The 27,571-nt window shown below is 35.4% G+C and overlaps 2 protein-coding genes across 3 annotated transcripts in view; one reads left to right on the top strand and one right to left on the bottom strand.

Moving 5' to 3' along the window:
* Positions 1–26,425, top strand: part of NDUFS4 (NADH:ubiquinone oxidoreductase subunit S4) — a 134,395-nt gene extending 107,970 nt beyond the window's left edge. Inside the window, exons 4-5 of one of the 2 annotated variants that reach the window (XM_053590716.1) lie at positions 6,161–6,234; positions 26,205–26,425. In XM_053590716.1, the coding sequence (XP_053446691.1) occupies positions 6,161–6,234; positions 26,205–26,308 (178 nt within the window). In that variant the 3' untranslated portion in view covers positions 26,309–26,425. The remainder of the gene's footprint in view (positions 1–6,160; positions 6,235–26,204) is intronic. The other variant, XM_053590726.1, reaches the window with a different exon arrangement.
* LOC128585628 (TP53-regulated inhibitor of apoptosis 1-like) lies at positions 6,350–7,601 on the bottom strand. Its single transcript, XM_053590741.1, is given in 3 exon segments — positions 6,350–7,281; positions 7,284–7,301; positions 7,304–7,601. Coding segments are annotated over 3 exon segments (282 nt in total). The 5' UTR covers positions 7,431–7,601; the 3' UTR covers positions 6,350–7,144.
* Positions 26,426–27,571: the final 1,146 nt, after the last annotated feature.

Genomic DNA, 27,571 nt, shown 5'->3' with positions numbered 1-27,571 from the left:
TGGAGTTTTTCTTATGCTGTTTTAATTACCTGAATCTTTAAATGTTAGAACACAAAGGTAAAAGGTTTATCTTTGTGTAAATATGAAAAATATGTTAAGATGCAAAGTCATCCCTTGGGTTTGATCTAAGGTTTTTACTCTTTAAATCTCTGTGATCCAGTTGTGGGAAGTAAAGAATGACTCATTCTTCTTTTAAATATATAGCTAGTTGGCAGAGATAACTATTTGTTATTAATTTCATAAATTTCTTGATATTCTTTTATCTATTAGGTTGGTAAATTCTTAATCATCATTGTCCTACTCTAAGCAGGACTTTAATTTTGATGAAACTAAAATATAATATTGAAAGTCAATGGCCATTGAACTCAGTACTTTTCTATGTTAATTTCATCATATTCTAAAAATATGACTTCCATGTTTACATTTTCATTAGAGAGCTATGAATCTGTCATTCAGCTTCTAGAAATAAGGATTTGTTCCATGTCTTCATGGACACAGAAGGTCAACTAATTTAAGCAGAAGTGTACACTAATTTAGATGTTGCAAATTCTCTCATCACCTAACTATTCCTTTAGTATACTTGATCCTCAAGCCTTCATAAGTCATCAACATGGATATCATACTTAGGCTTGCAGATAGTCCTTTTGCTTATGAGTAAGAAGAAAATGCAAGTATTGTCTATACCATTTCTCCCCTTACATTGTCTCCACATTGCAAAAACACTTTTTTATTTGCTTAATCAGATGGTTCAGTTTTTTTGATATTAAAATACAGATTCTATCTTTGATTCTGACTAATGATTCTGTCGTCATTGACTTTATTGAACAAGTAAATGAGTATTTGTGCTGTAGTTGTAAACAATTTAGATATATGTAGAATAAGCCATGAAAGTTACAAGCAATTCCTCTCCATCCCCTCTGATTGCCTATGTACCTACTCCTTCCATAGAAGTAAATACTGACAATAACTTGCTATATATTCTTCCATACTTTTTCAGTGCATTTGTATGTGCATATGTAACTATGCCTTTTAGTAAGATTTGGTGATTTTCTTCTTTTTTTTTTTTTTTGAGACAGAGTCTCAAGCTGTCACCCTGGGTAGAGTGCTATGGAGTTACAGCTCACAGCAACCTCCAACTCTTGGGCTTAAGCAATTCTCTTGCCTCAGCCTCCCAAGTAGCTGGGATTACAGGCACCTGCCACAATGTCTGGCTATTTTTTTTTTTTGGTGTAGTTGTCGTTGTTGTTTGGGAAGCCTGGGCTGGATTTGAACCCACCAGATCTGGTATATGTGGCTGGCGCCTTAGCCACTTGACCTACAGATGCTGAGCCTGGTGATTTTCTTAATATAAGTTTTTCAAATCTCTCATGAAAATCACTTCTAGATATTTTAGTTTCTGTTGCTATTTTACATGAGGCTTTTATATAGCCACCTTATGTATTGTCTCTGTTTCTCACAGCTTTTAAAGGGATTCACACTTTAAAAATAATGGCAGTTTATTTTCTCTTGTGCTTATAGCTAATTTCTTTTTCTTGCTTTGTTGCATTGGCCAGAATTTGCATACAGTATCCAGCATCCTTATTGGTTCTTTCCTTCTATAGAGGAAATGTTTCTGATATAATAAAATGGACAGGGCAGTGCCTGTGATCAGTGAGTAGGGCGCCGGCCCCATATGCCGAGGGTGGCGGGTTCAAACCCAGCTCCTGCCAAACTGCAACAAAAAAATAGCCAGGCGTTGTGGCAGGCGCCTGTAGTCCCAGCTGCTCGGGAGGCTGAGGCAGGAAAATTACGTAAGCCCAAGAGTTAGAGGTTGCTGTGAGCCATGTGACGCCACGGAACTCTACCCGAGGGCGGTACAGTGAGACTCTGTCTCTACCAAAAAAAAAAAATGGACAAAGTTCTTTTCTAATCTTGACATAGCAATAATTTTTTTTTTTTAAGTCAGGAATGGGTATTTGAATTTTATTAAATTCTTGTTCAACACCTACTAAAGGGCATTTTCTCTTTTAATCTGTTGACATGTAGTGAATTACAAATATCTATTTTAATCCAATTAGATATTTTCTAACTGGACATGATTTACTATTTGGGATTATACTGCTTGATATGATTTGTTAAAATGTACTTAATATTTTTGCATTTATTCAACTAATACCATTGGCCTATTGGGGGGGGAGCACATGTCGGTACACAGTATCCTATAGAAAGCATAGTTTGTGCCATTGCCCAAATCTTTGACAGTTTTTACCTCAGAAATATTTTAAAAAACAAAAACATTTATTGAAATATAGATTTTTAGATATACTTTTCCCCCATAGTTTTGATAGAATATGTTTATTTCTAAATATTATCCTAAATATATCTCTGTCTCCTATTTGCAGAAACCCCTGATGTTTCATTAAGGCCATTTATAACAACTAGTACTACTGAAACTGAAAAACATAAGCTAAGCTTTCCAAGTAGAAACTCATTCACTTTTCATTCTCTGCTTTTCAGAAAGCATCTAGTAAAAATTCTCAGTGCCAGAATGTTTCGCAAATATCTTTCATACCGAAATAGATCTATTAGGTAAAGTTAAGAGTCAGTAGATAAATAGGCTCTTTTCATAAACAGAAAATCATAAAAATCAGTTTCTTGCGCCAATGTTAGACATTATAATTAACTATGAAATAATTTTCTATATCCATTTTATTGTTTTAGTAGTATTTAGTAAAGTACATTAAAATGGGATCATTAGAGGAAAAAAATCTAAAACAACTTTGGAACTCTGAACACACCCAATACATTATTTTGCCAGTTAATATTGCTTTTTTAAAAAAATTTTTTATTAAAAATTTACATACATTCAGAAAAGTGTACAGATCAGAAGTATATAGCTTTGTGATTGTTTACAACTTGAACACACCCATGTGACTAGTAGCCATGAGAAACAGAGCATTTCCACTACCTTAGAAGACCCATGTCATCTTACGTTCCTTTCCAAAAGTAACCACTATCCTGACTTCTAACAATATCAGTTAGTTTTGCATATTTTTTCTTAATTAAAAAGATCATTCTTTATTCTGTCCTGTGACTAGCTTTTTTGCTTAACTTTGTGAAATTCATCTGTTCCACTTTATTTGTGTCGTTTTCAGTTGGGGTTATGTATAATACAGTACTAAAATGAAGAATCTTATACATACCTTTTTGTGAATGTGTGACTTTCTAACATGTTAACTAGTCTCTGACCTTTAGTCAGTTAATAATTAAAACAATTTTATTCTGAACACTTATGCTTCTCGAGTTAATGACAGTTGCAATGTGATGAATTTTGTTTTAGCAGGACGGTTAAATTACTGATAGATTGATCACCTTGAACCTGTGGAGGATTGATATTATGCATTGTGAGGGTGGTTCTGTTTCAATTTTACCCTTAATCTTAGTCCTAGAACATAATATTAAAAAGTCAAAAGGACTGGCCTTTCTGACGTTTCAGTAGAAAGCACAAGGTGTTTCCCATGTTCTCTCATGTTCTCTGTAGCAGACAACTGCTGAAGTCTCTGCTCAGTTCGTTCAGCCTGCCCACCTATTGGTTTAGAGAAGGGGTCCTTAAACTTTTTAAACACGGGGCCAGTTCACTGTCCCTCAGACGATTGGAGGGCCGGACTGTAGTTTAAAAAAGAAAAAAAACTATGAAAAAATTCCTATGCACACTGCACATATCTTATTTTGAAGTAAAAAAACAAAACGGGAACAAATATAATCACACTGCCAGATGTGGCCCGCGGGCGAGCCTGCTCATTCATGGGCACTTCAGAAGGCTTCTCCTCTGGATTCCTCCTTTTAGCTGTTTCCCCCCTAAATTTCCAGTTGCTCTGGCAATCCTAAACTCCTAAACTATGGCCTTCTGCTTGAGTTTTCCATGACCCTAGCTGTCTGGATTGGACAATATCTTCAAACGAAACACTATAATCCAGTGTGGTTCCTCTTTTTTAAAGATTGCGTTCTCTCCAGTTTCTTTCCTGCTTTCTTTTCCAAAACAGAAAATTTTTTCTTTTGTTCAGAGTCGACAATTGTTAGGTAAATTTGATACACTACTCTGCCATTACCTAAATTGGAATCTCAGTAATTGAGCCATAAAATCTAAAAATAAAAGCACAAATTATCATAGTGTAGATTCAAAAAATTATATGCAGTTGGAGGAAGAGAGGCTCTGAAAGACATCATTAAAAAGGTTGGTACCCAAGGTGAACCATGAGGGATGGTTGGGATGAACTTCCATATGGAGAGAGAGTGGGAGAGTATTCCAAGTAGAAGGAACACATTGAACTGAAGGTAAAGTACAAGCTGTGTTTACAGGAACAGTTGGCAATCTGATTTGGTTAGTTGGTTACTTCTTAGGGAAGTAATTAAAAGGAAGGCTAGAAAGTAGTTTTGTCCTATTATAGAAGTGCTTAAATGCCAGGTTAGGAGATGAAAGCTAATGTGGTAGACAGTAGAAACTATTTGAAGGTTTTTTGTTTTTTTTTTTTCCGTTTGTTTGTTTGTTTGTTTTTGAGCTGGGCAGTGTATTTGAGAGTTGAATGTTAGGAAGATTAATCTGAGGCTGGTGGATTGCTTGAGCTTAGGAATTTGAGACCAGCCTAAGCAAAAATGAGACCCCTTCTCTACTAAAAATAGAAAAAACTAGCAGGGCGTGGTGGCGGTCGCCTTTAGTCCTAGCTACTTGGGAGGTAAGAGTGTCACTCGAGCCCAAGAGTTTGAGATTGCTGTGATACCACGGCACTCTATCCCGAGTGACAGAGTGAGAGTCTGTGTTGGGGTGGGGAAGGATGATTATTAAAGATGGAATGGCCAAGAAAGGAGGCAGAAAATTTAGGAAAGTTTTATGGTAGTTCAGAGGAGAATTATAAAGGGTATAAATTGGGGGTGATGACATACCTAGAAAAGAACTGCAAAATGAAGGAGAAGAATGAGAAGGGTGGAAACCAGGGGGCTGGTAATGCTTTTTGATGCAAGTTTCTGCTATTTAACCAACATGTGTATGTCTTCATAAATAGAGTAAGGAGAGTTACAAAGACTGTACCACTTTTACTGGAAATAGAGCTCTGGCCCCCTAGTATTTCCTACAGTTGTATTCTCAACTAAGCCAATGTGCCTGTCACCACTCATCAGATTACTAGATCATATTTATGTTGACACTTCTGTTCTCAGTATAGTTTATTTAACTATCAACTGCGAAATCATGTGTGCTTTGAAAAGGAGGAACCAATATAAAGTAATCATTTGTTATTAGTACTAATATAGGCAGCCATGTGAAGCTCTTTGGCTTATGGGGAATGGGAGGTGCTATGGTAAGAACACATATGATAAGGATACCAAAGGAATCCTAGAATAGAAACCATAGCCTATGACCAGAACTTCAGCAGCAGTAATTTGTGGGTCTTCACATCATTGAGAGCTACCATGTATATCTCCTAACTTTCTACTATCCAAATTACTTCCTAAATCTTCCTTTCTATAGTTTTTACTTCTACATTTCTACACAGTGGTTCACAGAATGCTGTATTTTACCTCTGAGAGAGGCACAATAACCATTTGTAGCAGTGTTCTACCTTTTTATAAATATAAAAATAAAAGTGACATTTCTGGAATTGTATTTTGTATAGAGCCTATATAGATTTGTAAATACTAACACTGTCCTAAAATGAAGAATTTATTTGGGTGTCAGAACCTGTAGCTTTATTTTTCACATAATTGGCTGTATTAGTACCATGTGAAGATGGTTTTTTAATGACGGGAGGTTTGTTAAGAAGAGTGGGTATTGTTGCCATTTAGGGGGAGGGCAATAATAGCACTGATAATTGTACTCATCAGTAATCTTGATACTGATTTTTTAAGAAGCATCTTTGGTTTCTTAGTTCAACTGCAGTTCTTTTTTTAAAGAATTGAATAAAATGGTTTTATTAAAGATTAGTTGAATGTCTTTGCAATTATTTTATTTTATCATAAAATAATTATTACATTAAAAATCTCCCAAATTTAACACAGAAAAAGATATTCAAATTATTAAGTTTTAAAGAGATGATTATGTATAAAATATTCCATTAATAGTATATTTGATATAGTGATTATTTTCCAAGCATTTTTAAATCCTGGGAAAAAAAATTGTTTCTTACAGGGCTGATCCTTTGTCCAACATGGTTCTAACCTTCAGTACGAAAGAAGATGCAGTTTACTTTGCGGAAAAAAATGGTATGTTTGGTCTGTTTTTGTTTTTTATGAATAGAGAAAAGATACAATTTTATTTTATTTTATTTAGAAATTAACTGTTCTGGTTTATTCCATCTTCATGATTACAAATATTACTGGGCAGGGTGGGTAAACAAAGCACATAAAGCAAACACCACCACCCCCAGTCATTTCATCAGATGTAGCATTTTACATATGCAGGGTGACTTAATTCACTGATGTGGGTTGAAGCTGGCAGCAGCAAATCTTTGCAATTCAGGTTTTTCTTCCACAGTGACTCCAAGCATCTTAATTCTTGAGCTACAGTGTGGTGTTCACTGCAACATTCTTGAAGCTTTCACATTTCAATCCAACACCTCTCTTTGTTAAAAGCTGTCTTCCTCTTTGTTAATCCAGGCCACCAGTAGCTTAACTGTTAGTTACTATATAAAAATAAAACTGTGCTCCCAAGCACATTTTCTGATTGAAAATGTGCCCAGATCCCTTTTCAGAGCATTAGTTCCCTGAGAGAAAAAAGAGGCCCCAACCAATTGCTTTCCTTAACAATGATCCCAGTATAGTATACATATGTCCTTTGCAGCAAAAATCAAGAGGTCAGGCAACCTTGATCATCCTGACTAGTTTATCTACATACAAGATATAGTTAAAGCTGATCCCAAATTAAATATTGCAGTCATAACCCCAAGAAATTATTCCATGTTGGCGCATTGAGTTCTTGCAAGATGCCAGAAAAAGTGAGAAATCAAAGAGTTCGCCTTTTAAAACTTGAGGAAAACATCAAGGAGGAGGAAATAAAACTTCTCTCCTAAATTCCTCATCAAATCTGATGGCTATCTTCACAGCCTTGGTTGACATAATCCAAAGTCCTCAATTTCCTGATTTGAGGAATCTGTTTTCAAGGTGACTGTCAAGGTCAAGAAGAGTTTTCAGGCTTTTCTTTGCCATAGCCCATGAATTCTAGTCCTTCAATAGGAATCTCTTTCTCCTTTATTGCTTTCTGAACACACTGCTGGTAATGTTTGAAGAGGTCAGTGTACGGATTCCCAGAGCATACCAGCAATTGAAGCACTATAATACTCACGCTTCATGTCCCTGCAGGTCTCCCATACGCTGTTCATGGTTACCTTAGTGCGATGGCCAAGATATAGTTTTATAGTTCTATGTAGTATAGAATTTGGGTTGAAAGAAATCTTTAACATGTAGTTCAGTGATTTTTAGGCATTTTTCTATATCAAATACCCCCCTCCAAAAAAAAAAAAAACACTGGAAGAGGGAATATCCATGTAAAATGACAAACTGTGCTCTGATTTGAAACAAGGCAGAGAATAAAACTACTTGGCTAACATCTATCTTATTTAGGAATCGCTCTACAAAATTGCTAACATTTGGTTATTTTCACTTCAGTTTAACATATAAGGCTGCCTAAGCCAGTTGACACTAATGTTTAAGTTCTTTCTTTAAGCCAAATCTAATGCCTATTATTGCCTCTAATAAGTCTTCAGTTACTTGAAAATAGCAATCATTATCATATTCTCTGTGAAATTTCCTTTAAGCCTAATATGTACATTTGCCACTCTTCTAGATATGGTGGGCCTAATACCAAGAATAATCTCAACTGAACAAGTATATTAATGCAGCCTAAGAGTATATTAGCTTTTGTGGCAACCACCTAATACCATTGGTTTATGTTATTCTTGCTAGCAACAAAAATGCAAAATATATCTCTCTTTCTTCAGCTTTTGCTGTTAACACAGTGTAATGAAAGGGGGCTTTGCAATTAGAACAGTCAGGTTTCTAATCTTTGTTATGCCACTTTGAAGCTATATGATTTTGGATTAATTTCATAATGGACTTAATGTTTCTCCATAGTTGAAATTAAGGATTCTTATCTCCCGAAATGGGTGATATCTGATACATAATAAACAGTAACTGTTAGTTCTGGCCCTGAGCTCCTGCCAGCTGTTGTTTCTGCTGTTTGTCTCCCTTACATTTAAATTCACTACTGTACTTTTCTTGTTCTACTTGATTAGTTGAATTTGAATGTAAATTGAGCTTTAATTCAAATGAGATGTCTGTTTAAGGGCATTGTTACTATAAGGCAGAATATATAAATGTAAATATTTAATATGTAAATATATAAATGTAAAAATTTATTAGTGTTGTATACCATACATGACATATATTAGATAATAATAACCTCTATAGTGCCTTCACATTTATATTTGTTTTCTTCCCAGCTTAGTGTTGTATAGTTTATGATTAAAAGTCTGAAGCCAAACTACCTGAGTTTGAATCCTTGCTGGGTCACTTTGTGCTTCTATTTCCTTGTGTGCAAGGAACAGGAGTGCAGTGGGACTTGGTGTGAGGATAAATTAGTTAATAAAAATAAAGTGTTTAGAAAAGTATTACACATAATACTATACATATGATAAGAATATCTTGTAAGTTATTAGTAATAGCCTTCTAATAACTTTACAGAAATATTTCTTAATTCCTTATTAACACTTTCTTGGCAAGTTTCTAATTTCTTGTTTTCAAAGTAATCATTTAAAATATTATTTTTATTTACAATAACATTGCTCTTTTTAATTATGTAACATAGTTACCAAAAACAGTTTTTTATCTTTTCAGCCAACCATATTTCACGTCTGACACCTTGAAAATTATTCATTTGAGGTCTGTAATATGAATTTAATAACAGGAAATCTAATTAAACTGTTACATCCCTGGTTCTCATGGTCACAAGGACTGCATAACTACAGTTGCCATGTGAATTGCAGGTGTGAACTTCTCCACTGCTGCTATTGAGATCAGGTGCCTTTGAGTGTGATTGCTTCTTTCCCAGGAAAAAGAATTAAGGAACACTATCAGTGTCAAGAGAAAAGTATAACTTGAAAAAGCTTAGTGCATAGTCACTTACAAACTGCAAGTCAGTAGTTAATCAGGAATTTAACATACAAGATGGCAGGAAGTATGTCTATTTGGGTCACTGCTTTGTCCCCAGCACAAAACTTGACATATAATGGATGCTCATTATCTGGTGAAATTAATGACTTTGTAAAGTACATTTCCCTTCTCAGTCTCCTGGGAAAGTCCTCAAAGATTATGCCATTTTTGAATTCACTATAGTGCTTATAATCTGCCTTATTTAACATTTAGCATTATGTGTCATTAAATAGAGAAGTCCTGTTTCTTCAGCTGCTGTGGAAATTATATCTAAATAAACCCTGACATTGAAGTGTTTCAGAATGGTAGGGTGGAAGATCTTCTCCAAATTATACAGCATCCCTTCCATTCTGATTTGCCCTTCTTGGGCAGGTAAAGAGTGATGAGGAACATACAAATGGATCCCCTTCTCCTACAAATAACATAATTTCATTGATATGTAAGACTACTGGATTAAGAGGCTGGTCACTAGGGTTCTAGTTCACAGGAGTGCTTGGAATAAGTCATGCTTCACTACACTTAGCCATTGATAAGTATATTTCTTCATCTTTTAAATGAGAAAATTATAGATTGAAGGATATTAAAGTCCCAGGACCAGCTTATATATGTCTCAATGCACTACTCATAAAGTGCTCTAGAGGGAAAAATGATTTTTGTTGATATAGGTGATTCTATGTTGATAGTAAAATCTGGCAAAGTTATACATTTTTGAGCATTAATTGCTTGCCTTTCAAATACTATCTAGAAATAGATTAGAGTAAAACTGCCTTTGAATACTCAGAGGACTGACTATTCTGACAATTAACAACTGGCCTTTCTTCTCCTTCTTAGTTTTCTCATTTCCTTTACTTTTAAATATTAAATAAAAAGAGAAGTCCTAACCATCATTTCCCTTGACATCAAAATTGGCATTTTTAGAGAATCAGTACAATGACAAATAAGATTTTCAGATTCAGTTGCTTTCTATAAAGCATATTTAATGTCTTCTGATTATATTTTGAAACTCAGGTAATAAAGATCACAAAAGATAAATTCGTAAACACTAAATCATGAGCTAGGGTACTAGACTAGTGCTTTTCACTCATTCTCAATCCTCACTCCAACTGTAGGTAGCAGGAACGGTTATCTCCATTTTATTGGACATTAAGTAACAAGGTCACATACCTATAAGTGGGTAAACAAATTTTATCTGAACACACTCTTGTTTATTTATGTATTGTCTGTGACCACTTTTCAGCTACATAAGTAGTTATAATAGAGGCCATATGTCCCCAAAGCCTAAAAATAGTTAGTACTTGGCTCTTCATAGAAAATGATAGCTGACCTGCCCCCGAGCCATTATATGTAGTATAGTCTATCGCCGTACTCTGATATCTTTATAAATCAAAAAATAGTCTTTATTCAGATATCTTCAAAGGTCTATGCTTAACAAACTCCTCAACTAAAAAAAGTTCCTCACAATATAAGCACTAACTTAAAACCAGAGCATTAATTGCTGCAGTTCTCCTTTCTGCCATATACCCCAAACCTGTCATGTGCTTTCCTCCGTCTAAACCTCACTTACACAACTGTTACCTGCCTCTTTATCTCCTACCCTCTCCTTCCTATGGATGAGCTCTCCCTTTTAATTTCCACAGTTTCTTATAGCTCTTATAGTATGGTTTTATATTTTACTTTTTTTTTTTTTTTTTTTGAGACAGAGCCTCAAGCTGTAGCCCTGCGTAGAGTTCTGTGGCATCACAGCTCACAGTAACCTCCAACTCCTGGGCTCAAGTAATTCTCTTACCTCAGCCTCCCAAGTAGCTGGGGACCCACTACAATGGGTCAGCTATTTTTTGGTTGCAGCCATCATTGTTGTTTGGCAGGCCCAGGTTGGATTCAAACCCACCAGCTCAGGTATATGTGGCTGGTGCCTTAGCTGCTTGAGCCACAGGCGCTGAACCTATTTTACCTTTTTTTTTTTGGATTGCAGTTAGTCAGAAATATGTTGAGTACCGTGTTATATGCCAGCACTGTTATATGCCTTAGAGTAGGCTGAGGATAAATAGTTATATAACTCACAGCCTTCATTCTGAAATTATACTTTATCCTGCCTACTGGAGTTTAACAACCTGTTAGGGAAAACACCAAGTCTCATTCATTTTTTAATGGGCTCAATAAATACCAGCAAATTTGAGTAGTAAATTTAGGAATGTTCTTAATTATTCTCCAGGTTATTTCAAACTTTTCTTTAAATCACTTTAGTCTTTTAGAAGAAATGTTAATTTCTTATAATTAGATATCTGAAGAAAACTATACTAGAATGATTATCAATTTCTTAATTTTAGTGTGTCTATAAAATACAACCAGTACATTTTTTAGGACAAATTTGGAGTTTATCCTGGTTTAAGGGTTAAGTATACTGAAATGTACTGCAATGTACTTAAGGTGATCGTTTTACATTAGTTTTCAAACTGTTGTTTGTTCTAAACTCCTTTTGGTAAGGATACTAAGAGCTTATAAAACAATACTGAAGTTGGGCCGGATGTGGTGGCTCACAGCTGTAATCCTAGCACTCTGGGAGGCCGAGGCCAAGGCAAGAGAATTACTTGAGCTCAGAAGTTTGAGAACAGTCTGAGAAGGAGTAAGATGCCATCATTGCAAAAATAGAAAAATTAGCTGGGCATTGTGGTGGGTGCCTACCATCCCAGCTACTAGGGAGAGTGAAGCAAGAGGATCGCTTGAACCCAGGAGTTTTAAGCAGCTCTGACCTAGGCTGATACCACTGTAGCCCTGGCAACAGAGTGAGACTCTGTGTCAAGAAAAAAAAAAAATATTGAAGTTAACAAAACAAGGCCTAGAGCAATTACATAGGGCCCAAGTTTCTAGATTCCAAGTCCTAGGTTGTTTTGTTTTGTTTTGTTGTGATACAGTGATGCTGGTAGATCTTAAAAATTAATCTAGACCTACACTGACCAATATAAACACCCACTAGCTATGGGTGTCTTGAAATGTGTCTAATTACAATTGAGATGTATTATAAGTGTAAAATATACAATGAATTTTCAAAGGTTTACTGTAGAAAAACCATCATATTTTAATAATTTTTTATTACATGTTGAAATAATATTCTAGATGTATTGGAGTAAACTATATGGTTAAAACTAATTTTACTTGTTTATTTTTGTAATATAGCTACAAAAATTTTAAATATGTAGTTCACATTTCTGTTGACGGCACTGATCTAGAACATTTAGCAATAACAGAATATTAAGATATGCATATTCTATATATTTTATTATTCTATAGTGAATATGAGAGATAGGATACTCTTATCCAACTTGAAAAATTTCAAATGTAAGGGTATATGGCATACCTCTTGGGTACGGGACACAACTACAAGAGGGACTCTACCTAACCTATGTAAACATTATAACCTAGTAGTTTGTCCCCTCATATTAACCTGAAGAAAAAAAGAAAGAAAGATAGTTCTATTCTTCAGGAACTCTTACCCACTATAAGTCAAGGATAAGTAGAAACTCATATAACGTATAATAAAACACAATAGTTAAAAGATCTAGATCATATCACTAAATCACCTATTTTCAGTTAACCAAAAAAGGTATTGTACAGGCTCATCTAAGAATACCCTCATCTCTGAGACTAAAAGAAGTTCTCTTCCCCCTGCTGTTGATAATTTTTACGATGACTCCCTACCCCCTGAGCTTCTGTCTTCTTTTCATAGCTCACTCTTCCCACCATACCTTAGTCTGGTTCTCTGAAACTGGGGTGGGGGGGGCAGGGGGAAGGAGAAGGAAGAAAAGACTTGGATACTCCCTATGACTACTTTCCTCCCTGCTTCTTACACACAAAGCAAATATAAACACCCTTGTGTCTTTTAACCTTAAGCCCAGGGCCTCATCTTAAAACTTCACTCTTTAAACTTGTAATCTATTCCAGAGGAATTTTTTAAAGATAACCTTTCTGTGTAAAAAGGGAGAAAGAATATCTGGGGTTTCCTCTGAAATGTAGACGAACCTTTCTTCAATTCTTTTTGTGCTTTCAAGACTCACCTTTGTTACCCAAGTGGCTGTTGTCTCTGTCTCTCCTGTGCTAGCTGATGGGCTTGAAGGATGGAAAGTATGAGGAAGCTGCATCTTAGAGCAAGGAAGTAGAAGGCAACTGTAGAAAATTTGGAAGGTGGAAGAATAGGATCTACTACCATCATGCTAATGAAAAACACAAATGGCTCCCCCCTCCTGTTTGATTGGATTTGAAACTTTGTGACTTTTCTTTGGTGTGTCATTTTACACTCTCCTCCTTTTTTTCCTCATTGTTGTTAGCTGTAAAAACTCTTTGAAATTCACAAACTAAAGGAGGGTTTCTTTCAGGAATAGAAGGGCAGAGATGAGCTGTGAAAATACACTCTGTTCATAGGGCGTCAATTTGGGGTAGAACACCTGCCTGAGAACTAATATAGGGTAGAAGAAGGGAAGGAAACCAACAGGCCTGGCCCTGGATCCAGGAAAAGAATGAAAGGGATAATTGGAGATGCTCAACATTGAGAAGTGGACACCACCGGTAAGGTCTAGACCTAACTTAATCTCACATCCATATATGTTAAAAGATAGCTTTCAGAATAAGTTAAGAGTCGTGACTTTCATACAGATACTCAATGCAATTAAAAGAATGTATTTTAAGGCTGGGCATGGTGGCTCACACCTGTAATCCTAACACCTCTGGGAGGCTGAGGCGGGTGGCAAGATCCTGTCTCTAAAAATAGCTGGGCTTTGTGGCGTCATCCGTAGTCCCAGCTACTTGGGAGTCTGAGACGAGAGAATCACTTGAGCCCAAGAGTGAGTTTGAAGTTGCTGTGAGCTATGACACCATGGCACTCTACCCAGGGCAACAAAGTGAGACTCTTGTCTCAAAAAAAAAAAAAAAATTTTACTCGCATGATATAACAGAACAATGAAGATGTTATAAGCAGTTCAAAGTATTATAAATGTCGAAACAGCACCAATTTATGTGGAATATTGTGAATTGCAAATTTGGGGGCTTTCTGGGGTCAATTAAGGAGGACACAGGACAGAACACACACCTCCCCCAAGTATCTACAACTCACAAAGAGTTGACAACAGCTGAAAAACAAGGGAAGGGAAGGGGTATGCTAGAGACAATGCTTTGCATTGAAACAATGATTTTCTACTCCTCTCCTTTGTCAATAAGAAAATAATTTTAAAGAGATTATTCATGATCCAAAATTAAGATTGGCCTGATTTTTATGGGTATAGCAAGAGTGTTAATTTACCATATAAGCTTTTTTGTTTGCTTTGCTGAAAGTATTAATACAAAATCTCAGATTGAAAAAAAAATTTCAGATTAGACTTCTAAAAGTCCTTGAGTCTAGGATGCCAAACCAATAATTTGCCCCCAGATTTTGTCTGTAGTACCTGTTAATATGAGCAAATTCCTCTCTTCTTGAGATTCGAAAAATATCCCAAGGGTCCTTACTACCTGTCAGGCTGGGAACCCTATAAACCAGATGCCAAGCCATTGTTTTTCAAAGACTTTGTAAACATTGGCTCCATAAAGTCAGTCTTTTGTTCTTTAAAAGCGTCTGTTCATATCAGATTGATTTAGCATCATTCTGAAATATGTCATTTCAGGTAAGGCCTTGGTTCTATAACCAATGTTTTCAATTATGTCCTAGTACTAGGACAGAGTGTTATGGACATATGCAAATAGCTATACAGTTTGCAAATAAGAATATTAAGTAGAGTTTTTAAATTCTGGAGAGGCCACAAAGAAAATGAGATGTCATTCACAAATAATTCATTTCAGCTTACAAAGCAGACTCTACTAAATTGTAATGAGTTACAGACGCCTTAAGAGAAAAAGGCTTCCTTATAGCTTAAAAAAAAAAAAAAAGAACAATATTAACCATGTTTTAAATATACAATTACAATCATTTCTCATCAGTGCATTCAGTCCTATATAATTGATTCTTGTCCTACCCGATCATAACTATCTGCTTCTCTACTGGATCTGGAAATCCTGACTCAGTCCACCATTATGGTCTTAAAATTGTTTAAGTAATGGCATTTTAAAAACATGTACCTTAACGTGTGGCTACCGTAGTCCTTTTCTACAGGACTCTGAGACAGCCCTTCTTTGTTGAAGATAAGCACCCTGACCTATAGCTGATTGCAAGAGCTTGCAGGAAGCATAAGAATAAAACTTATTTGTAGATGATAAAAGACATAAAATGGCTATAGGTAACATTACTGATGACTGTCAAAAGTGAAATATATGGTAAGAGTTCATAACAAGAATACAACTAGCAGTCTTAAAAAAATGACAGACAAAATACCTGTAAACAAAATTTAAGCTTATTTTCAGACAGTCAACATCTAATGAATTCATAAAAATGGATGAACACAGTCTTTACAGAGAAAAAAAATCTTGAGATGATGTAAGAATCCTGAGACATAAAATACCAAGCATATAGTAAGAATATCAAGTAAAAAGATTCAGTAATTCTGGAGTATGTCCTAAATATACGTATGTTAATAAAATTGAGAGAAGTGACATGGATTCTCAATTGCCATTTACTGGCCTAAAAGATGCAGAATTTAAACTACAGAAGTAAAGATATGACCAAGTTAATATTTTTAAAAAGCACCAGAAATTGTGACTGGTAAACCTGTTAATGCCTGTCATCTATTAGGCAAAGCAGTACAAGGTTCTGATAAATGTGACATATCATGGACAATGAGATCATCAGTATATCTCTAGAAACTTATGAATATAAGTTATTCCTAAAGCATCTCCAGGGACTTGATAATTCTTCCCATACTTGACAACTCTTCTCAAGTAGCTCATTAATAATAGTATGTCAAACAAACCTAATTATGTCTGGCACCTTTTTTTTTCTTAACAATGTGAAAGAATATATCTTTATGATTTTCCAGAAGCCCTCTGGGCAATCTTAAAGATAATTCTAGGTGCAAAGATATCTTGAAAGTTTTATTTTACGGTTAGGATTCAGTTTGAGGAAAGAAAAAAATCAAAAATTTTCAGGAGCTGTGAACCCTTAGGATAGGTATTGGATCACAGTTGCCTAAGAAATAATATTTGGCTGCTCATTTCAAAGTCACAATAAAACTTAAAAGGTTATATGACTCTAAAGAATCTTAGTTCTTACATGAGTGACCAACAACTTAGAACAGTTTTAAGGATTATTCCGATTAGCCACATAACCTTTGCATTCTAGAGAGGTTAGACATAACAGAATCAGCGTTCATTTTATAGGCAAAGATAGTAAACAATTATGAAACAAGCCCATCAAAATTGAGCAAACATGTCATAGGTTTTCAGACTTAATTTTTGCATATATAGTAGCAAATAAAATTTCCCTCTGCAAATGTTATATAACTTTGTATATTCATTCAGGTTTTGTATTTTACCATTTCTCATTCTAGCACATTCATTTTACTTTAGAACATAACTCATTTCTTGTTACCTTCATAAACAAAAATATATCTTACTACCTTACAAAGTTTTTGTTACCTTGCCTACAGAGTTGTAAATTCATGTATGTTAATGATATATTTTAACCAAAGTTATTTGGATTTCATAGAGAAACTGGGAGATGGAAAACTGTTACATCAGCATTTTAGCAGAGCTCATAAATACACAGACACAACTTTCTACGGTCATATGCATTCCTTATACTGCAACTTTTCTGGGTGAGAAACATGTTATTAACAAACTAAAAGATACAGTATTCTATATAGCATATAAAAATAAGAAGCAAGGGTATATTAACTTAAAACTTTACTTAGTAATTATAGGAGAGAAAAGATTTCTTACTGATTGTTAAGTTCATCGCTGAGACTCCTATAATAGAAGATAGTTAAAAAAAGAAGAGCATATAGATTTAATGGAAGATTTTATGTGACTCAAGAGGTTTCAGAGATGAACATCTAAAGAAACAGGAAAACTTGTATATTTTATGATAGATTTGGTGAAAAAGTACACAGTTGTGCAGAAGTATGACAAGAAAAGAGGGTCATGATCTAGTGGTAATAAACTGGAGGGAACTTAGCCAGGCCTGCCCAGATTCTTCTGTGTCTGTCAGTGACATTCCTTTCCTCTGGATATAGGGCACATGACGGTCTTATGACCTCTTTCACAGAAAATCTAGACAGTTTTTGCTGCTTCAAGGGACAAGGGTGATGGTAGGTAAGGGCAGCCTTCCTGCTTCTTCCTGTTTCTTCAAAGTGCCGTAGTTTGGGGTGGCATAGCCTGAATCCCATCATAATGGCTCAGTATTATGTCTTACTTAGAAAAAAATCTAGATATCTGTTATTAATAAATATCCATTAATATGATCTTTTAAGTTACCACATGATCTTGGAAATTAATTTTCAAGGTAACATACTGCAAAACATAATTTGTGTTGAAATAAAATGTCAGAAAAATGAATAAATTTGGTTAAACACAAATTTACATTTTTTAATGACTGAACGTTAAACAGAAGTAATGATAGCTTATTTGGTCAGTAAACGTATAACTTTAGAATAAAAATCTATCCTTATATTTAACATTGATAAATCAGAAAACATAGCACTTTTATTAAATCAGCATAATCTTGTTTGTCAAAGATTTACCTACATCATATGAACTTTTAATTCTCAAAATGTTTGTTCCCTTAAGAATACTTTTTAAAGTTAGTACTTTGAAAGTATTAGAAGTTCAGTTTTTGGTTTTCAGAGAATTTTAGGATTATTCAGTTTATATAATCACTTTTTTTTTCTATATAAGCTAATCAGAACAGAGTTCCTTAAAGAGACTTTGTAATTCATTAATGCCATCTGGAGGTAAGAAAACATGATCTATACACACAATGAGAATAAAAACAGTTGCTAGACACACAGTCATATAGAGAGTTTAAAACTTCAATTCTAAACTTTAACTATTGGTTAATAATGTGGACAAAATTATGAAATTTATGGTTTTATACCAAAGAGCTATTCTTTTCAGCACAAATTTTTTAATTGATTTCAGCTTACAATAGAAAAGATTAACAAACTATATCTGTCTGTTCTCACCCAGCAGAGATTAGACCTCCATAAATCATTAATCCGTTTGTGGGGCTCCTCAAATGATTAGATTGCAAAACCAATTCCCAAAATTAGTAGAGAGCAAAATTAAAATTAGAAAAACAGAGTCAGCAAAGTTCTCTTGCTGCTTTGGGTTCACCAGTTGGAGCCAAGAAAAGTAAGTGCGCCATTTCTTTGGTAGAGAAGTTTGCCTACCAAATAGATGCCTACATCTATTGGATGTCTCTTTGGAGCCTCCAGAAATGTTAAATTTTCAGAGAAAGATGTAGTGGCTGTAACACAGTTACAATAAACATGTATCGAGGAATTTATTTTGCTTATATGACATAAAGGAGCCAGGTAGATGTTATAACCAGTTCAAATCAAAGGACAAGTCAAAACAACACACATTTATATGAGGTAAAGAAATGTTGAGATGAGTTGCAAATGGAGATAAAACCGTTTTTTCTGGGACTGGGTTGAAGAGGTTGTCAAAACACAAGACAGGACATATATATGTGTGTGTGTGTATGTGTGTGTGTGTCTCAATTATAATTCGTTCTCTTATTCATAGTAGTTATGTTCTTGAAAGTCTCCTGAACACTAATTAACAAATGCTCAAGTATTGCTCCTGGAGGTGGGGGAGTACACATGGTTAAGTTTCTAAAAGCCTCTGGTGGCATCATTTTGTCAGCTGATCAATACATAACTTTGTTTTCTGTGTATTTTTGTTCAAAGACATCTTATTTAATACACATTATTGTTTCATCAACATTGAACTCATGCCTGAAGAAAGCTTATCTAACACACACATTGGCACAATACAGCCTTCTTGCACTCAAGGACACTGGACAGCACTTCACTACACTTGGGGGCCATTTTAAACAATGAAAACACCAAGAAGCAGAAAAATGCCAAAAAAAAAAGTGGCACCAAATAGATGACAAAAAGTATAGTTACTTGCACTATGAGGACTGAAACAAGAAGGTATAGCATTAGCCTTTGACCTCAGCTGGGAACATGAGTGTTCAACAAGTCAAATTTTTTGCCATTTTGCACATGTCACAAATGACCACAGAAGCACCAGGAGTATTGATTTTGAGATTACAAACAAATTTTACTAAGTATCGCATTCACAAATACAGAATCTTCAAATAATGACAATTGTTTGTACCTACAACTTAAAGATTTTTTTTTTTTCTCCTACATAGCTCTTTCCTCCCAATTCTCAGTCCCAGGTCCTGGTTGTCTTGTGGCTAGGAAAATGGTCAACGTGACTGCTAAACCTTTTGGGGTGTGAGGGGTGGGGGTAAATCCTTAGATCCCATGTTAGAGTGCTGAAATAATTTTCTCATAGTGTTAGTTTAAAACATTATGGCTTAGTATATTGTGGGTTAAATAGGATACTGGGAAGCCCTGTGAGTGGCCTGCATAGCAGTTTCATCAAAATCTCTGGGAGTGGTTTTTGGCTATTTCTCTGTAGTTTAGAGAAGAATGTATTCTAAGTTTCTAATGACTGATTTTCAACTGTACTTTTGGAATACAAAAGCTGGACTAATTGATTAATATCCTGGTTTTGTGGCAAATTCTGAATAGTATGGCTCCAATTACTACTTTGGAAATAACACCATATAGCAAGTATATTATTTGATAAGATAAAATTTATGGAGACCATTGATTGTCACATCCCAGTGTGGTTTTTTTCTTTGTTTTCATTTGAGAGGTGTTGCAGCTGCAGCAGGCATAGGGTACAGTATTACCTGAATATTCAGGTGCCTCATGGTTTCACCTTATTTGCTTTTTTAGTCATTTTATATATAATTTTCATAGAAAGAATTGCTTTGCCAGTGTATACAAAACCCTACTATTGCTCCTCCATAATATTTTCTAAAGGAAGATCTAGGATACTTTTATTCTGAGCCTTCTCTCCCCCATATTCTATGTGCACTTGGTACTTTCAAAGTACAGGGACTTCTAAAGTGAAATTTCTGAAAAGCTGTCCCTCCTTTAAGTTATATTAGATTTATGCTTTATTTCCAACCAGGTATTATGTGGGCACATGGCCTGGTGAGGATTCACTTTGGCCTCCCAAAGCTTTGCTATTCTGATCCCAGGCCTCAGCGCCGTCAGTCATGTCAGTTTATGCCGAACGATACAGTGGTTCTTGTTCTGTGTACAAATGAAGAGTAGGAAAAATCATTAGCTGTTCATTCCAAGCCAATGTCAGGGTTTGAGATGAACCAAGGTTACTAGAGGTAAAACATTTCACAAGCAATAAATGAACTGATGAATGTTTCTATTTTTGCATTACCGAAAAATAAATGAAATTGTTCTGTAAATAAAAATGAATGGAATTAATTTTCTTTTTCTGTCTCAAAAATGGAATTCATAAGTTAATTGTCATGTGGTTTTGTTCAGAGCCTTTTTTGGCATTTGTAAAGATTATACCAAATATTCATATCATGGGAAATAGAATATCCTAACCATTATAAAAACCTACAAAATAAACTGGTAAATTCCAAAAATAAAGAAATTAGGCACAGGATATTAAAGATGACATTTCAAATTTATTAGAGCATTAACCAAAGGTACTTCTGTGATACTAGAGCTTAACATTCACAATATTCTTTTGTTTTTGTTTTTGTTGAGACAGAGTTCTACCCTATGCCCTAAGCAGAGTGCAATGGCCTTGTAGCTCACTGCAACCTCAGTCTGGGGGGGTGGGGGGGGGCATCCTGCTGCCTCCACCTCCAAGGCCGCTGGGATTTTCTTTTTTTTTGAGACAGAGTCTCACTTTCTTGCCCTCAGTAGAGTGCTGTGGAGTCATAGCTCACAGCAACCTCAAACCCTTGGCAGGCCCAGGCTGGATTCAAACATACCAGCCTCGGTGTATGTGGCTGGTGCCCTAGCTGCTGATCTACAGGGTCAGGGGTCTCTCGCTCAAACAAGCCTCGAACTCCTGAGCTCAAGCAATCCTCCCACCTCAGCTTCCCACAGTGCTAGGATTATAGGCATGAGCCACCGCACCCAGCACATTCACAATATTCTTGCAAAAGCATTCCAGTGTGTAATACAGCAAAGGCAGTCAACTTCTCATTATTTAGGTGCTGGTAGTCGGATTTGTGGCTAATCCATGCCATATGGCTACTGTCCTCAGGAAGTGATGGCAGCCGTGGGAGCTTTACCCTATCTGTAGGGCAGCTGCCTTGATCACAATTGCTTTGATCTTCTTCTGTTACACAGCTGAGAAGAGCAAGAGCTGGTTTTCCATGTCCTAATAGGACAACATGTGGAACCATTGTCATTGTAGATTACACCTTCATTTTATGTAAGTATTCTTCAATGAGTACAAATGTTTTCACTTTCATAATTCTATTCAGAAAGACAAGTTTGTTTTTTTGTTTTACAAAAAAACAATAAAAACATGTAGGGTTGAAAAACTTTTTATGGAAATTTAAACATTTTACTAGTAAGATTCTATTCTTAAATTTCTACATTCTGTTTCTTACAAGATACATTGCATTCTTTTTAGGAACAAGTTTCAAATAGAAGTAGAAAAAATGACTAAAATTCACCTAGTTTACCCTTTGTTAAGTGTACTTCTAATGTCCTTTCAAGTGTTGTTATTCTTCCAGTTGTTTTTTCTTTTTAGCTAAAGCTCACTGCTTGCTCAAGTAACCTTTACATTTAGATATAGTAGGACCAGTAAATTTGTTCTTCCAGGCACTGTCTGGTAAACACTTTGGAGGAAGATGCTTAGAAATGTGATCAAATTCTTAACAGAATCCCCCCCCAAAGCAATTTTTTATTAACAACCTACATAGTATAAAAGTTTTTTAGATCCAAAAGGAACTTTATGTAGATTGACTTTAGTTTCAGTTTCTGTAGTGAATTATCATCACCTTCCTCATACTCTTGCTTTTATTTAATTTTAAAAACACAATTGCTTGTGCAACTTGGGAAACAAAGTTGTTTTCCACAGAAAAATGAGAGGGAAAGAAATGTTTCTCCCTGTACATCCTAATAGTCATGAGTGGTTGTGGTAGAGTAATTACATAGACATGGATCCTATTAGCAAATTCAGGTTTCTTCCATGTGTATATTTGTTTTTCACAGGGTGCTTTGCCCATCCACATTCCAATCCCTATAATAATACTTCTATTTATTGTTGTTATCACCATCAACAGCAACTGTAATCTGGCTCACAATTCCCAGGAGCTAGCTCACTCCTTAGTTACCGGGAGAAAACCCAAACCAGTTGTTCTTTTATGTGTATAAAACTTCAGTCTTCTCACATTGCAGTGACCCTAACAGCATTTTGAAACTCCATAAGCAGAACAGATAATATGTCTGAGTTCTGATGTAGAAAAAAGAAGTCTTTTTCTCCCTGGTAGCTGAGAGAGTGATTATCAGGTATGTGTGTGTATATAGCGCTAGTTCATACATATTTCCAAGTACTTTCTCATTTCTCAAAGGTAGTTTCCTTCGAGTCTGTGTTGGGAACATAGGTTGTGTAACCTGTCATCTGGCAAGAAAAGGTCAGGGAGGTGTTGGATAACTTGCTAAGGATCATTATAACCAAATAGAATCTACACGGGAAACCATTTCCTTCCTTATAATTGGTGGGGAACATTTGCAGGGGTAATTATTTCCCAAAGATTCTTGTCTTTTCAAAATATATATTTGCAGTTTTTGACTGGGGCTGGGTTTGAACTTGCCACCTCCGGTATATGGGGCTGGCACCCTACTCCTTTGAGAAATGTGTGAAACATAAAAATTGCAATTACAGGGTATTTTTAAGGATATTCAGTGTTATTTATGAGGTAGGTAGATGCACAGCTTCAAAGTCAACTTGGGTTAAAACCCTGGCTTTGCTACTCAGCTCTGTGACTTTAGGCGGCTTATTTTCTCTATGCTTTATTTTTTCTTAATATAAAATTAAAGTATACATAATGCCTACTTCATAAGCTAAGCAACCTATAAACTCAGTAAAGTCTCAATAAATGTACCCTTAAAGCACTTAGCACAGCCTAGAACACAGAATTCCAGGCATGCTCTGGCCTTGAGACCTTTGCAGTTGCTGTTCTTCACCTAGAAGTTCTCTTGCAAGACATTTACATGGAATACTCCTTTAGGTCTTTACTGAAATGTTACCTGTCAGGGAGGCAGAGAGGGCAGGTTCCCCTGACAGCAGTGTCCAACCTGTGGCCCGTGGGCCTCAGGCAGTTTTTTTTTTTTTTTTTTGAGACAGCCTCAGCTATTGCACAGCTCACAGTAACCTCCAACTCCTGGGCTTAAGCGATTCTCTTGCCTCAGCCTCCCGAGTAGCTGGGACTACAGGCGCCCGCAACAACGCCTGGCTATTTTTTGTTGTAGTTGTCATTGTTTGACAGGCCTGGGCCGGATTCGAACCCGCCAGCTCTGGTGTATGTGGCTGGCACCTTAGCCGCTTGAGCTACAGGCGCCAAGCCATCAGCCAGATTTTTTGAGGACTGTTTTGCTTTTCTGTGGCGTTGCATATCATGGAAAGTATTCATGGACCTTTACTTTTGCTTGTCAGCTTTCATTAGTGTTTGTGTATTTAATATGTGGCCCAAGACAGCTTTTAGTTTTCTAATGTGCAGTAGAAAAGAAAAAAGGTTGGATACCCCCTAATATTGTCTCCTTAGTACTCATTAGCATATAACATTTTTAATTTTGGTAGTACTATATTAGCACCTAATATACTGTGCATTTACTTACTAATTTCTCCTTCCCTACTAATGTCGAGAGCTTTGAGACATTCTTGTTTTATTCTCTGGTTTAATCTCTAGTATCTAGGAATAGTCCTTGATGTTGAATAGGCAATTAATAGTACTTATTAAATGAATAGAGATACTTGGTAAACAATTATTATACCTGCCTTATTGAATCGAATATTTTTGTAATTATCAGCATCATTGCTGATTAATTTGGGACGTGCTAAGGAATTTTATAATGTTAAAATTACTGTGCTCAGATCACAGTATTAATTTTCTTACCCAAAACCCCCTTTTCTGTAGTTAAAAACTAAGTTAAATTATAGCTAACTGTACCCTAAACATCACAAACTCAAATTTAATGAGCTTGAATATGGTGGAAATTTATTTATTTATTTATTTATTTATTCATGCCCTTTTAAAAAATTGGGGCTGGCACCCCACTCCTTTGAGCCACAGGCACTGCCCCTTTAGAAAAATTTTTTAATATGGAAATGCAATCTTATAAGTTCAGGTTCTCTTAAAGTCAGGTATAGCTTTTTCACTTTTCTTAATCAGTAGGAAAGTGCTCCAAAAATTTACTCTCTTGAAAGTATGGTTGTTTTAAGCAAATGAATTTAGTATTTTCTCTCCTGGATTCTGATGTTTCATTTGCTTTCCTGCTTCCCATTTCCTTATAGTTATTGGAGTTTTCTTTAAAGATGAATGAAATTCTGACATTGGGAATGTAGTTTAAAAGTTTAACCTCAAGTCTCTGTCAATTGTTATTATTTCTCCTTTTTGGCCAATAGCAGCGGTATACCTTGATTTAATTTCCAAAGTCTAAGACTACTGTGATGTAAGCTTTGCGGCAGCAAATACATACTAACCAAGATCAAGAAGTTTAATTAGATTGTATAATATTCATACAGACATTTTATACATAACTGCAGGACATAGCCATGAAAATGTTTCAAGGTGAGTTACTTAAAGTCCTGAAAGAGAAGAATGATAAATTATAGAGATGATGGCTTAGTTTTCTTGTGAAGGGATATATGAGACTGGGTAATTTATAGAGTTTCATCTGGTTCACAGTTCTGTGGGCTGCGTGAGCAGCATGGCATCTGCATTTGTTTCTGGAACTTCCAGTCAAGGTGGAAGGGGGGAGGAATTCATGTCACATGGTGAGAAAGTGAAAAAGGAGGGGCTAACGTTTTCTTTTCAACAACTAGGTCTTTCATGAACTACCAAAATGAGAATTCACTTACTACTGCAGGGAGGGCACAAAGCCATTCACCTGGGTTATCTGTCCCCATAACCCAGACATCTCCCACTTGGCCCCACATCCAACATTGGAGATCAAATTTCAACATGAGATTTGGAGAAGACAAATACTCAAACCATGCCAGAATAGAAAAAAAGATCTCAAGAAAAGTGGAAATTATAGGGGTTAAAAGGGAGTAAAAGGATGTTGAGTGGCTTGTTTCCCATATCTTAGGAGATTCAAAGAATGGGACTTAAAAAGCAGAAAATATTGGCATACGCAAACCCAGTTTTCAAAATTATGAAATACTGAAAAGGCTTTGGAGAGAAGATAAAAACACTCTTAAGAAAATAGTATTGACCAGACCTCAATTTTTTGAGCACAAAAACCTGGAATCCTTTGGACCCATTTGCATTATTAAAGTCCTTCAATGTGATAGCCCTTGAAACAGATGTCTACAGAACTTTTTGAGTTTAATCAGTAATCTGTCAAAGTCCAGGGGGCTGAACCAGATAACCTGTCCTGGTCTACTCAAACTGGGTAGTATATACATGTTTTTGTGTATCCCTTCAGATGACCTCCAAACAGTTATTACACCACCATCTTTTAGAAGAACAGTGAGGGGGTTATATCGTTCCGTGCTCCTCACTACCGTTACTAACGTCACATTTAAAACCACACAGAGGCATTGAAATTTATGTGTAATATATAGAAATAAGTGAGCAAGGAGAAATTGAATTGAATTGCTTTACCATATCTCAATCCTTTGAGATATCGTAAATCATCTTCAGGCAGTCTTTTGGGCCTTCCCACACAGGATTGTAAGGGAGCGAATGACTAAGTAAGTTTTAATGACAGGTAAACATTAAATTATGCAAGTTAACCTCTGTCTTATTGTATTCTTCAGATATCCTCTTTAATTCTGTGTCTGTGGGTTTGTTTTTGTTTTTCTCCCCCTAGGATGGAGCTATGACATTGAAGAGAAGAAGATTCCAAAACCCAAGTCCAAGTCTTATGGTGCAAACTTTTCTTGGAACAAAAGAACACGAGTTTCCACCAAATAGGTTGGCACCGACTGTATCTCTGTACTTGACTGTGAATAAAGTCAGCTGTGCAGTATTTATAGTCCATGTATAATACATTTCTTAATCTCCTAATAAATTTGACCTTTAAACTACAAACATGTTTTGTGCTATCTATTTTAATGTTTTTGATGTCTCTCATTGAATATGTTAAAAATTTTTTATAGAGAGGAGATTTGAGGTGATCATACCTCTGGAAAATCTTGATACTTAGAATCTATTAAAGGAATGCTCAACATTGACGTTTTACAGTTGCTTTTTATAGCCATTTTCCAAGTTAATAGTATTTATAAACCATGAGCTATCATTATGCAAATGCTGTCTTAGACATTCTTAGGTTTTATCATAGGTAGAGAAGTACATAAAACCCAAATAACTTCATTATCGAAGTTCTCTTTTTTAACTAGAACTTTATATACACAAAGCTTCTTTGAGCCTCAGTGAATTGTGTTTCATACTAATCTCTGCCCAGAAATCAACATTTAATGATTTTAAGGGATTCGGGTGAAGATTTTATATTCTTAGGAGCTGAAAGACTCAGAGAAAATAAAAATAAGTTAATTGCTGGGGATTTTTAGTGTTCACTATTTTTTAGAAATAAAAGTAGATACAAGCTTTTGTTGTTTGTTAATCATTTATATCATACAGTACAAGTTTCTTATTAAGCTTTTCAGTAAACACTTTGTATACTAACCCTCATAATAACTATTAGTAGAATATTCCCATTTTGCAAAGAAGACATAAATCAAGGCTTAAAAGGATTAAATAATCTGCTGAAGATCACACAGGTCCTAAGTGCCAAAGGTGGAACCTGAACCAGTATCTCTCCTCAGAGCCATACTCTTGACTACTTTTAGTTATAAAAAATAGGAGTGATTAATGCCAGGTGATTTCTTATTTGATATACTAAATATGTTTTATCACAAGTGCATTTCATAAAAACACTAATAGCACATTGATACAGCTCAACAAAACAATCATAAAAATTTGTACACTCGTTTTGAAGAGCTTATTCGCAGTGTTTTTGCAATGTGTAACTTCATATTTCACTTAATTTAATTTGAAAAATCCACTTCTAGGCAAATAGCCTATGTATATATACAGAGATAAATGTACAAGGATATTTATTGGAGAATTGTTTCCAGTGGCTAGTAAGTTAAAATAATCTAAACATCTACTAAGAAGAAAGAATAGAGTTAAAGGGAATATGGTACAGTTATTAAAAACAATAAGAAATATCTGTAT

The sequence above is a fragment of the Nycticebus coucang genome, chromosome 1 (genome assembly GCF_027406575.1).
Source record: "Nycticebus coucang isolate mNycCou1 chromosome 1, mNycCou1.pri, whole genome shotgun sequence".
Classification (NCBI taxonomy): Eukaryota; Metazoa; Chordata; class Mammalia; order Primates; family Lorisidae; genus Nycticebus; species Nycticebus coucang.
Note: the sequence above shows the minus strand (reverse complement) of the source record. Positions and strands in the feature narration are given on the sequence as shown.